The 12,593-nt window shown below is 37.6% G+C and overlaps 1 protein-coding gene across 1 annotated transcript; it reads left to right on the top strand.

Annotated features, from left to right (window-relative positions):
• The first annotated feature begins 1,316 nt into the window (after nt 1–1,316).
• LOC118769352 (guanylate-binding protein 1-like) lies at nt 1,317–11,284 on the top strand. The gene is made up of 7 exons (XM_036516384.1): nt 1,317–1,506; nt 4,545–4,672; nt 5,044–5,153; nt 6,807–6,991; nt 8,823–9,065; nt 10,592–10,872; nt 11,078–11,284. Exons 1-7 carry the CDS (start codon nt 1,326–1,328, stop codon nt 11,282–11,284), a joined length of 1,335 nt encoding a protein of 444 aa, XP_036372277.1. The 5' UTR covers nt 1,317–1,325.
• Nucleotides 11,285–12,593: the final 1,309 nt, after the last annotated feature.

The raw sequence follows: 12,593 nt of genomic DNA, 5'->3' as shown, positions 1-12,593 counted from the left end.
TGAGGTGCTATACTGAAAAACAGGTTTAAACACCCATGTGCTCGTACGCTTTTTATGAAATTTGGCACACTCATAGAGGACTGTCCCAGCTGTCCGCTCATCAATTTTGGGGTCAGTAAATCAAACCCTCTAGCACCACCATCAGGTCAAAGTTCAGATAAGGTAAATCCTGACCCTGTTGGAATTTTTTCAAAATTCTTTTTTTCCTAGATTCCTTAGGTCAGGCCGAGCCCAACACACCCAATGCTGTTAAAGTCCGTCATATTGGATTTTCGCCATTTTGAATTTTTACAAAAAGTGTTCTTTTGCTACTCCTCCTACAAAATTTGTCCAATCTTTCCCAAATTTGGTACACATCATCTTCAGACCATGCCTCACAAAAATTAACCAAATATTTTAGATATTCCAAAGCGTTCACCCGTAACATGCAAATGAGTTTGACAGCAAAGACACCAAACAGGAAGTGAGGTCATATCTCGGCAATGCTTTTGTGTCTTCACACCAAACTTGGTATATGGCCTTCCTACACAGGCCTGAGAGTGTCCAAGAAGTTTTGTGTCATTGCACCACTAGGTGGCGCTATAACTAAAACAATTGAATTTCTGCTCATAACTTTTGAAGTCTTTAGCTTAGAATTATGATTCTTTTTTCTTTTGATTCCTTGGGTCATGTCAAGTTGAACAGATGTAAAATTTTCATTTCCACCATATTTGGTTGTCCGCCATTTTGAATTTTAGTGAAAACAGCCTTTTCGCTACTCCTCCCACAAATTTTCTCCAATCTTCACGAGTCAGAGCATATTGAGAGCATGCCACACAAAAGTTATCCATGATTTTTTGTGTATGGAAAGCATTTGCTAGTAATGCACTAACAAAGTCAACAGAAAAGACACCAAACAGGTAGTGAGGCCATATGCCCTGAGGGTGCCCAAGCATTTTCGTGTCATTTGACCACTAGATGGCGCTATAACACACATTGCATATAACTTGTATTATACTTATATTTTGACATATCTTTTGAATTGCATGGCCTAAAATCATAATTCTTTCTTCTGATTCCTTCAGTCATGCGAAGTTCAGCACACATAATGGTTTCAGTGTCTGCCTTATTGCAAAACAGGCCCTCATTGTGCTTGGCCCCAGTATTGCTGCTTGCAGTTATTATTATTATTATTATTATTATTATTATTATCAGTTGTAGTAGTTTTTCTGCAACCATCATGAATCCAGTTATAAAATCATATAGGCAACATATGTTTCTAGCATATGTATACTGAGGTAGGTAAGTGTAAAAGCATATTCTGATTTTAGGTAAAGATTGACACCATGGAGATGAAAGAGCCACTCTGTCTGATTGCGTGCACAACAAATAATAAACTGATGGTGAACCAGGAGGCCCTGAAGATCCTGAGCTCCTTTGAGCAGCCTGTGGTGGTGGTGTCCATTGTGGGCAAATACCGCACTGGCAAATCTTACCTGATGAACAGACTGGCTGGGAAGAACAAAGGTAAGACTGTAAATGCAAAGCAATCAAAGTCTGGATTGGTTGTTTTATACTTTGCAGACTCCAGTATTACATTCTGATTGACCAGGATACATGTTTGGTAAGTAGCTGTTGATTATCCTATGATGATAAACATTGAGCAAAAGAAATTATGGTGGATAGTTATGTATTGTTACAGAAATTATTATATTCATTTATGCTTTGGGCCAGTGAAATAAATGTGAAACATTATCCATTTTAAAGAAAGTGTATCATTCCAAATGTAATTTCAATCATGTGTTTGTGTGATGTATAAAATAGGGGACTCTGACGTTGACACGTGGTTATTTTTTTCTGCTGAATTAAAAAAATGTTAAAGTCAAAATCATATCATTCACAATACATTTTGGATACTTTGTTAGCATTACAGATGTGACTGTATGCTGACCATTACATTACATTACATCATTTAGCAGACGCTCTTACCCAGAACGACTTCCAAATAAGTGCATATCTCTGAAACCCTGACAGTGAGTTGGTATAAACCAAAATAATGAAAAGCCATGGAAGTTCTGTTGGAAGATAGATAGGCCGCTACAAGACTGCTAGGATTTCAAAGTCAGGCATGCAGAGCCTTTCTCTACATACGTCGCTCTCACGCCACTTGTTGTTGGCAAACTTCACTACTCAGGCTCTTACCTGTTGTTTCCTAATCCAAGTGTCCTGAAGAGCCAAGGTTATCATAGAAAAGAGACTTGTTCTCAACACAGCGGTCCAATGAATTTCTGTATTCTTGTGAGCAGTGTATAGTTGCCTGTAGTTCATGCTTTGTGGCCTGGAATCATTGAGGGGAAAGGCGTCTTTTTGATCATTCATTTTTGTCTGTCTCTCAGACCACCTTTCCTTCCCTGCTTCTTGTTCCTTTTAGGAATTGAATTTCCCTCTCCATTTCTAGGAGTGCCCAACAATGCTCCCAGTTCAGTTGAAACCCTGCTCCTCATTGATGATTTTGTTGTATTCAAATTTATAATTTGGCCTGTCAAATTATTTAATAATTTCTTCCAAAAAACAGATGAAAAAACAGAAAATGAAGTCATTTTGACCTTTGACCTCAAGTTCTCAATCTCAAAATGTATAAACTTTAGAAAAACTAAATTGTCCTTTTAAAATTGGAACACATTGTAGCTTAGACTCTTATTTACATCACCTGAAGGTCTTGTGTTATGCCCATCATCGGTTGAGGCACAGCATACAGGTAAATACAGAATATCAGGTCAGGCATATAATTAGGTCAAGTGATGTAATGTAACTGTGAGACTCACATCTGCGCTTGAAAAAAGTTCATAGTTCGACGTTTATTGTGACAAAACTACCACTTAATCAGAACTGACTTCAGAGGTATGTTTCAGAAATTGAATCCTGTTTTTCCATAGGTGTGTGTCAGGTTCTACTTTGCGGAACGGACAATCAGATGAATCAGATGAGACTGGTCTTGCAGAGATGAGGTTTATTCCCCAGGAGTAAACAGCACACACTAAGACTGCCTAGGCTCAGATGAACACTGACAGAAATACCCAGATGTGATTAGGCCATGCCTCAACAGTTGTTCATTGCATTTAGACATAACGGCATGGCAGTGAACTACAAGCATTGATATGGTGATGACCCTTTGTTCTAGGGCAGTTCCTGTGGACCATTTGATGTGAACCAGACAGACCCTATAGCTCTGTATTTGACATGGTTTGAGCAAGTAGATAAAGGTGCAATAAATGGAAGGATATGTCAATAATAAAATTTGACTCTTTCTGACATTTCCGCCCATTGAAAAGAATACTGCATCATGAGTCAAGGCCTGCCTCAATTATGGATGCAACTGGATGATTAGCAGTCTCATGTTAAATCTTTCCAAAACTCAACTACTCTACATGTCAGCTAATTCATCACCACTATACAACATCTCCTTGAAAACATGACTGTGTCATGAACCCAGGAACATGGGGATGGTGCTGGATACTAACCTATCCTTCACAGACAATGACACACAACTCTGGATTCCTGCTCCTCTCTAGGTACTCTCCAGACTAGACTACTGTGACTCTCCTTTGGCTGGCTTCCCAGAAAGTGCTATCACACAGAATGCAGCTACTTGACTGATCTACAGCCAACCAAAATACTTTCATGTCACATCTCTCCTTATCACTCTACACTGGCTACCTGTTATGGCTCCAACAAAATTCAAATCTCTGGTTCCAGCCTAGTAACAAAAACTGCACCGCCATACTTACAATCTGATCTGATCACTTAGTCATCCCTTCCTGGAAGGATTACTCATCTTGTTCATGTCCCCTCTCCCTTGCCCACAAGTGGTGGAATGAGCACTCCACAACTGTTAGAATTGCAGTATTGTCCATCTTCAGGCACAGACTGAAAACCTACCTATTCAGACTACACCTGGGCTCTCCAAACTCTGACCCTTTTCCTTCCCGTAATAAAAGCTAGTTTTCTAGAGGTGTCACATGACAGTATCTTCATTGGTTGTACATAAAGGGATAGTCGTACTTCAAGCTTTTCCAGTGGCATAATGTCATTGGAAAAAATGTGGCAATATAAACCTGAGGGCTGTAAGTTGTCAGTAATAGTTTAGAGGTTGTATCCCCTACGGCAACTCTTACTCCCATTGTGGCAATGTTTCCCGTAACAGCACTACATTTGAAGAATGGCAATGCTGATTTGTTATGTGTGCAGCTAGTTGCCTAACTCTATTGGATGCACATCTTGTAAGTTGTTCTGGATAAGAATGGCTGCCAAATGAATAGATAAAAATTGCAAAACTCTCTCTTCTTGTAAATCAGATTTGGAGTGAAAAACAAGTAATGTTTTTTATGCATGCTATAAACACAGCTCATTACAAACCAGATCACTGTTAAGTGGAGACTGTCTGTATGTTGTATAGCACACTAATGTCAAAACAAAACTGACCCTGCTCTGTATGAGATAAACCTATTGCGTGAATAATCACTGAAAGAACCAAGGTCACTGATTTTGTTCTTTCTCTTTTTCAGGCTTCCCTCTGGGCTGTACTATCCAGTCTGAGACAAAGGGCATCTGGATGTGGTGTGTGCCCCACCCCCACAAAGATGACCACACACTGGTTCTGCTGGACACAGAGGGTCTGGGGGATGTGAAGAGGGTAGGACAGCCAGTCTTCAAACGTCACTGTACATATATCTTTGCAGTATTTAACTGCAGGAACCACAACACGATATGCACTTACTGTTCAATCTTGTAGCACTTTCATGCATTTAGATTTGGGACACTGTTAGACACTTGTTTGTCAAACAATTCAGCCAAAAAAAAAAAACAAAAAAAAAACAATGCATCTGAATGCCCTATCGGGTTTGAAAGATGTAGATTAAAACTATTTTTTTCAACAGATAATAACATATCAAGTATTTATCTTTAATGCATTTATCAATGTCTTAATTCAACTCAAATTTGTGGGGATTTACAATATATTATCACATCAAAGCAAGATCCTGAAATGAATTGTCCTTTTTACAGGGAGATGAGAACTATGACACATGGATCTTCATATTGGCTGTCCTTCTGAGCAGCACTTTGATCTACAACAGCATGGGCACCATTGACAATGATGCTATAATGAAACTGCAGTATCCTTCAGACCAAGCAGGTCATGGTGTGGCAGGATTGTAAGGGTATGGATGTAAAAATACTACTTCCTGGTGGGACACAGTAAATTGTTTTCAAACAATTTGGTTCCAAGAAACAATTTTGATGTATATTGTTTTTATGCAGTGATTTCTTTTTCATCTCACTCCTTGGAGGCACACTTCAGTGCAGAATTATGGATTGCACCTAGCAAAATTATTTTAGTTGCAAGTTTAGTTTTATTTAGGTCACATGAAATATAACATGTAAAATATGAGGTTATAAAAATATGCACATTTAATTTCAAACATTGTCACAACAGGTTAATATATGTCTAGAAACAACCTGCATGCAATCTTCTTTTCATTTGCATCTCGTTATGTTGTACCTTGCGGTGAGGAAAGGCTATAGGCTTAAACATACCATGCACAAAAGCACAATACATTAATATAGTGCACTCTGCTTGTAAGAGTCACATCTGTTCAGGGTGATTTGATTTTTTAAGGTGATAGTTCTTTAAAGCAGAGTTCCAAAAGAACAGACAAAATTTTGGTTTATGTCTTACATGTTGCCATCATGTTTATTTGCAATATAATTTTCCATTCCAAAAAAGTGTAGCAGTATCAGAACAAAGATATTTTTCTCATTAAGCACAGTGGGACTCTTATTATCATCAGTAAGCTATTATAAAAACAGGTTTCTCAATAAGTGCAGTATAATTGTCATCAGTATTATCAGAATGTTTCTCATTATGTACCTAAGCCTATTACTCTCATTATCATCAGGCCATTTGTCTATCATTAATAGTACCTTTAACTACTATCATTAATAGGCAGTAGTAGTATCAGATCTACAATTTGGTTTGGGAACATAATTCTGCTGTGACCAACCCGTCAGTCCTGACCCAGACTTTAAAAACAATGGTATACAATGCCACAGTGTGGTCAGTGTCCTTAACTAAATTCACAATTAAAAATATAATTGGACTTATATAATCAGATTCTTTTTAGTGTCTCTGCCATAACAGCCTAAAAAGCTGTGTAGCCTAAAAAAATTGTGTTTCCAATGTTCCTTCTTCCATTATTTTCCTCCTTTCCAACTTCAGGATGCTTGTGGTGGACACAAACACAAGTGCAATTTATGAGTACATTCAAGTCTGCTTTTTTTCTTTACATATGGTTATGTTCCATTGAATCTAATTTAGTAACGTTATACTTGAGTGAGGTAAAAATAATTCTTAGAAGCATAGTGGTTGATTCTTAGAAAAAGAGTACTTAAACAGCATTAGTATAAGGAGTTTATCATATCATTAGCACTTGTTAGCAGATTGCACTGTATTAGCAATATTAAATGAATATCAAATTGATGTGAAAACTGTTGAAATATTTCATAATATCATTTACCACCCGGTCTTTTGCATTCTCTTATATGTTTAGTTAATTAGTTATGTCATTATTATGCATAGATTCATTTATTTATTCCATTTAGTTTCGATTTGGGAGTGCTTCTACTAACTCTCCCAGAGCTCTTCTAGGTTTATACCATATATACCGTAAGTACATTTTACTCCAACAAGAAAATAACAACCTACATTATTTAGCTGCCTATCACCCTTTCCCCAGAGTGTCATCTTCCCTAACAACAGTGTAAAACAGGTTTGTGACCACAATTTCAGACCACATAAAGGTGAGATCCAGCTGTAAGGATGAGGACTCTCAGTATGCTGATTTTTTTCCCTCGTTTGTGTGGGTGGTGAGAGACTTCCATCTGGACCTGAGTATCGATGGAAAATGCATCCCTCCTGATGAATACCTGGAAAACTCTCTCACACTAAAAGAAGGTAAAAACCAAGCCTGTCACCTTGCATATGTTCTAATTCACCACTAAAAAGGTAAGACTCATTTAAAAACAAGTCTGTAAAATTTATTTTTTAAAGGGGAAGACAGACTCAGCTGTTCTGATGTCTTCAGGAAGACTGTTCCAGAGACTAGGAGCTGTTACTGCAAAAGCACAATGTTTAATGTTTAGTTTGGACTCACAAGCAGTTAGAAGTGCTTTATCTAAAGATCTAAGTAGGTATTCAGTTTTGGGAGATAAAGGTCAGTAATTTAATCAAGTTACAATCTATTTCTTGCTTTAAAATCAGTAATCAATAAAATATTAAAATCAATTCTGAAAGCAACTGGAAGCCAGTGCAAAGAGGCCAGGATGAGGATTATGCATGGTCTCTTATTAGTTTTAGTCATAAGCCTAGTGCCTCAATTTTGAATTAACTGAACACAAGAAAGTTAAGATGACATTAAGGGGTAGGAGAGTATTCAACAGCACAGGATGCTAGGTGTATGACCATGGCGGAGCTAGACAGTGTAGACAGGAAGGCAAGTAAGTAATGTCAGTTCAGTTACATCTGAATGAATGCCCAGTCAATTTTGCAGGTTTAAGGAAACACACCAGATAAGCAACACACCAGATAGTAACTCTGTTACAGCTCCTCTTTGCAAACAGTTGCCATGTAGTAGGTTGGTAGGGCATACCTCATACATATAAAGCAGGAGTGTAGCATTGTGGTTAAGGAGCAGGACTTGTAACCAAAAAGTTGTCGGTTTGATTCCCCACTGGGGACATGCTGCTGTACCCTTCAGCGAGGTACTTAACCCACAATTTCCTCAGTAACTATCCAGCTGTATAAATGGATAACATCGTAAAAAAAAAAAACTGTAACTGATGTAAGTTGCTCTGGATAAGAGCATCTGCTAAATGCCAGTAATGTAATGTACAGCACAGTCAGTGAGTCCTGTTTAGAGGTTTCCTACAGAAATAACCCCAGTGAGATCTTACTTATTACAAATATTTACTTCTGTGCCTTCTAGCCTCATTTAATCTGGGTGCAATATCATGAGACATCAACACAAAAAAATACTCAAACTTGGACCATTTTCACTTTCTTCCTTGATTGTGTTCAAATATAATCCTTTCACTGAGATTCCACGAGATGTATGTTCTCCTCGGCCACATTTGCAGGACTTTGAAGATCATGTAGTGAGCATCAAATACCACTTGGTTACTAATATCATCATCTGTCCACATACACATCCTTGTATGTCCAGCTGACAGTCATACATTGGCAATAGTCATTCATTAATGTACAATAGCTAACAATCATTCATTAACGGAGGCTGCTATAAGTTGACATGTCCTGCTATCCTGGACCTATGCTCAGCCACCATTGTGGTCATTTCTGTAGGACACCACAAAGATGTCTTTGGTAGAGGTGTTTGCAAATGGTTTTGGGCTGGCAGGTTTGACAGATTTCAATAAAGGTTTGAATAAGAAAAAAAAATCTATCCGCTTTTGGCAGATTGCAGGTGTTAATTTCACACCCTGGGTCTCTAGCCCTGCTGGTAAAAGTACCAACATGGAGAGTGAATAGTTAATACTCACTCTATTTTGTATTTGTGTTATTTGTGCAAATTACTGAACATTCAGTCTTGTTAAATTTGGCACTATTCAACAAAGGTAATTGATCAATCTAAAGAAATAGAAGCACCGCAGGAAATTTGTTTTAATTTAACTGGAAGAGACACAACTGCATCTTTTTCACAACTGTGAAATATTTTATCTGTTACTTATGACATGAACTAACTCTAAACATGTCATGTTTTTCCCTCAAGGTGAATCTGAGCAAATTTCCAGCTATAACGCTCCACGTGAGTGCATCAGGAAGTATTTTCCCAGTCGGAAGTGCTTTGTATTTAAGCTTCCTGTCCCACATGGGAAACTGAACACACTGGAGAAACTGAAGAATGCTGACCTGGATCCTGTTTTTGTCAAGCAAACGTCTGAATTCTGCAATTACATTCTCAGTTGTGGTGGAAAGACAGTTTTTACTGGGGAGAGCACTATCACAGGAAGTAGTACGTATGAAAACATAAGATACTGCACAACTGATGAAACATCTTCCCAGGAGAAATGATATTACATTTGCAAACTGGTTTAGTATCACTCTGAAGCCATTTTACGACAAAGGAACATAAATGCGTATCAGAGTATAATGTAATGATTAAACCTGAGAAAAGTTTATCAGTTCAAACTTTTTTTTTTTGAGCTCGGTAATTTACCTGATATGGTTCATAAAAAATCTGAAAAGGATTTATACTATAGATGTTTTACCTTTCCAAACATATATTTTACATCTTGTTCAACAACAACAGTAGCATTTTGGCGCAGCACAGTTGGCAGTTTTGCATTTGCGTAAACCTGCCTCGTTGCCGTTGTCCATGTTACCCACCTGCTTCTGTAAAGGTTACGGGTGCCTTGTCTTTCTATTCCACTGGATCATTCCAGTGCATGTAGGCCTATGTCCCAGTAAGCTGTCAGTTCTGCTCAATGCTGCTCTGCTTGGGTTCACATTGACGACACCCATGTGCACCATGCAGTCAAGTTGTCATTTATATCATTGTCACAGTATCTATTCCATCAGTTTTTGAGGTACAAATTTTAATTTAACAAAGACAAAATAGATAGGACAACATCAAATCAAATAATCAAACATCAAATAATTTTTAAATGTTAAGCATGCTTGGTCAACTGCATTTCCTTTATGCAGTGTTTAATGTGACAGATGTCTTTTTGAGAGAACAACATATGCATAGATTGAGCTAAATACAGCATTTGGTTTGGAGGGATCCTTTTGTAATTAATATGCCAGAAGTCGGGCATTGGCAGATCCCATCACCTCACTCTTTAACTCTGTTAACAAAAAAAGGAAAGAGAAACCCAGAGAGATAGGACTTGAGGTGATGAAGATGAGGTTATGTCACCATAACCCATGAGGATGCAGTATTCATATTTACAGAGAAGAAAAAATTATATTTGCCAAAAAAAAGAAAAAGAGAAAACAAACATATATATATTTTTTTTAATCACACAAGATATACAGAATTAACAAGAGATTGTATACTGGTTATGTTACTCTCTCTGCCATTTTAACATAAAACTGAATTATGGATATTAGGTTACATTTTGTATATTAGGTACATAAGTTTTGTAAAATACTACTTGTGTAAGAAACCTTGGCCTCAATATACAATACATTTTTAAGGGTCTCCCACCCATCCAATTGGCAGTGCTGTAGTCCAGTTATTTGTAACTGAAATAGTATTGCTTACTTCGTCTTATGCCAGCTGCCATACATTTTTAAAAGGCAATGCAGATGTATCTAATTAACGAGAACACCATCACAAGTTTTTCACACATTCAACTCGTTAAAACTGTTTCCTGTCTCATTTGCCACTTGCACTGCCTTCTGCAGTGGATTTTGGCCACCTCTCTTTGTCTGTACTTGAATTTATTCAGCCCTTAAATCTTTGGGTGGGGGGACTCTTTACTGTCCTATTATTACCACGCTATTAACTGATCTTTCTTTGCTGTGTGACTCTAGTGCTGGCTACATTGGTGAAGACTTATGTGGAAGCCATTCAGAAAGGGCAGGTTCCATGCCTGGAGAATGCAGTTGTGGCTCTGTGTCAGTTGAAGAACTTTGCTGCAGTTGAGAAGTCATACGCCCTCTACAGGCAGCTGCTGGGAGAACGAGTGTTGCTGCCCACTGAGACACAGGAGGAGCTCGACAGAGTTCATGAGGACTGCAAGAAGGAGGCACTGCAGGAGTTCATGGCCAGCTCCTTCAAGGATGACGACCAGCGCTACCAGAATGAACTCCTGGTAGGTATGCTCTAACTCACAGCAAATGTGTCAGTATATATTTTGTATATTGTGTAAACCTAAAATGTTAAAACATAGTAGAGCAAAATATGTGTTATTAGATAATACTAAAGAATCCTGCACATATCTTAAATATGTGATTATAGTAACAAATACTGCCAAAGTAAAGCTTTGCCAATGATTTTTTGTCTCATTGTGTTTTCAGAGTCATATAAATGATGAATATGAGAAAAAATGTACGGACAACAGAGATCTCTCCATGAACCATTGCACGGATTTGTTAAACCGGATTTTTGGCCGTTTGGCCCCAGGGTGCTTCATCAGAAAAGGAGGTTATGAAGCTTACAAGGCTAAACAAAATGCCTTGATTCAGGAGTACAGAAGATCACCTGGTAGAGGCATTGAGGTATAACCTTTTTGCCAATGTATTCCTCTCTGAAAGAAATTGTAGTTCCATCTGCAAGGGCCTACATGCTTTAGTAATGCTGGGAAAAACGTGGAGACAAGTTAAATCTTTAATATTTAAGCAGTGATAGAAACCATTTTTTGTAATTTCATTTATGTTGTGTTCTTGGTGGAGTTAATTACATACACAATTTAAAATACCATCATGTTCTTGCCAAGGGAGAAGAACAAGATTAGAGTAACAGCTTGAAATAACTGGCCTTAATTTTGGAACTTTATGTATGTGTGATATCACTCAAAAGCACACATTTTGACATTAATCTGCATTTCTTCCACTATGACATCGACTAAAATTATAGAATAATATTTCAGAATACCTGCTTTATCTAATCTCATAAATCTTGTATTACAGGCTGAACATGCACTGGAGGTTTTCTTGGGAAATAACAACCACTTTGAAGAACTCATTCTACAAGCAGACACCTGCCTCACAGAGAAAGAGGGTAAAAGCATAGTATGAGGGGAAAGCACAGACTTAGAGAACAGAAAAACAGAGCCAGCAAACAATTCCACATGGAAACTGAGTTTGGATAATTAAGTATTTCTGTCTCTTGGAGAGAACATGTTGTTTTCTTGGTGAAATAGTCTTACAATGGGAAATTGTTTACAATGTATAGTAACTGGCATGTACAGTAATTATAAAATAGTATGACATGCCATTATTAAATTGTTTTTTTTTTTAAGTATTAGTAATGATTTTGCATGATGCTAGGTAAGTAAAACTTCCACCTCCTTAACCGTAAGATAAGGATAAAACACTGTGAATATGAGCTTGAATAGGCATGGTGTAAAATACAAACATCTGGTTCACAACACAAGTTTGGACACAACTGCTGCCCCTAAGATATTCATTCTGTATTGAAGTTGACCTTATGTCTAAATTACCTCTGGTTAATGAAAGTAGATCTTTGCCATTAAGGGTTATAATGGGTTACAATTCATTGTTTGCTTCTCCAACAGAGAGAGCAGAAGGGGAGAAACAGCAAACCAAGGACATGATTGTAAGATCATTTCTGCAGGCTGTAAAACAGATGGTATGCATAATGAAGACATTCTGAAAATTTCACTGAATATCTTTGTATATCTACAAACATGCTGTCAGAATGAAAAAAACACTAAGTTGGCCAAGTACAAAGTATTCATTTTCTCAAAAATGTCTTGTAAGATACAAACCAAAGGAACCTTTCTTTGAGTGCGTGTCAATGGGATGCATTTTGAGGACATCATCATTCTTCAGCTCAAAGTGAAAGTGGCTG

Source organism: Megalops cyprinoides, chromosome 22 (assembly GCF_013368585.1).
Source record: "Megalops cyprinoides isolate fMegCyp1 chromosome 22, fMegCyp1.pri, whole genome shotgun sequence".
Lineage (NCBI taxonomy): Eukaryota > Metazoa > Chordata > Actinopteri > Elopiformes > Megalopidae > Megalops > Megalops cyprinoides.
This window is presented reverse-complemented; position numbering and strand designations above follow the sequence as displayed.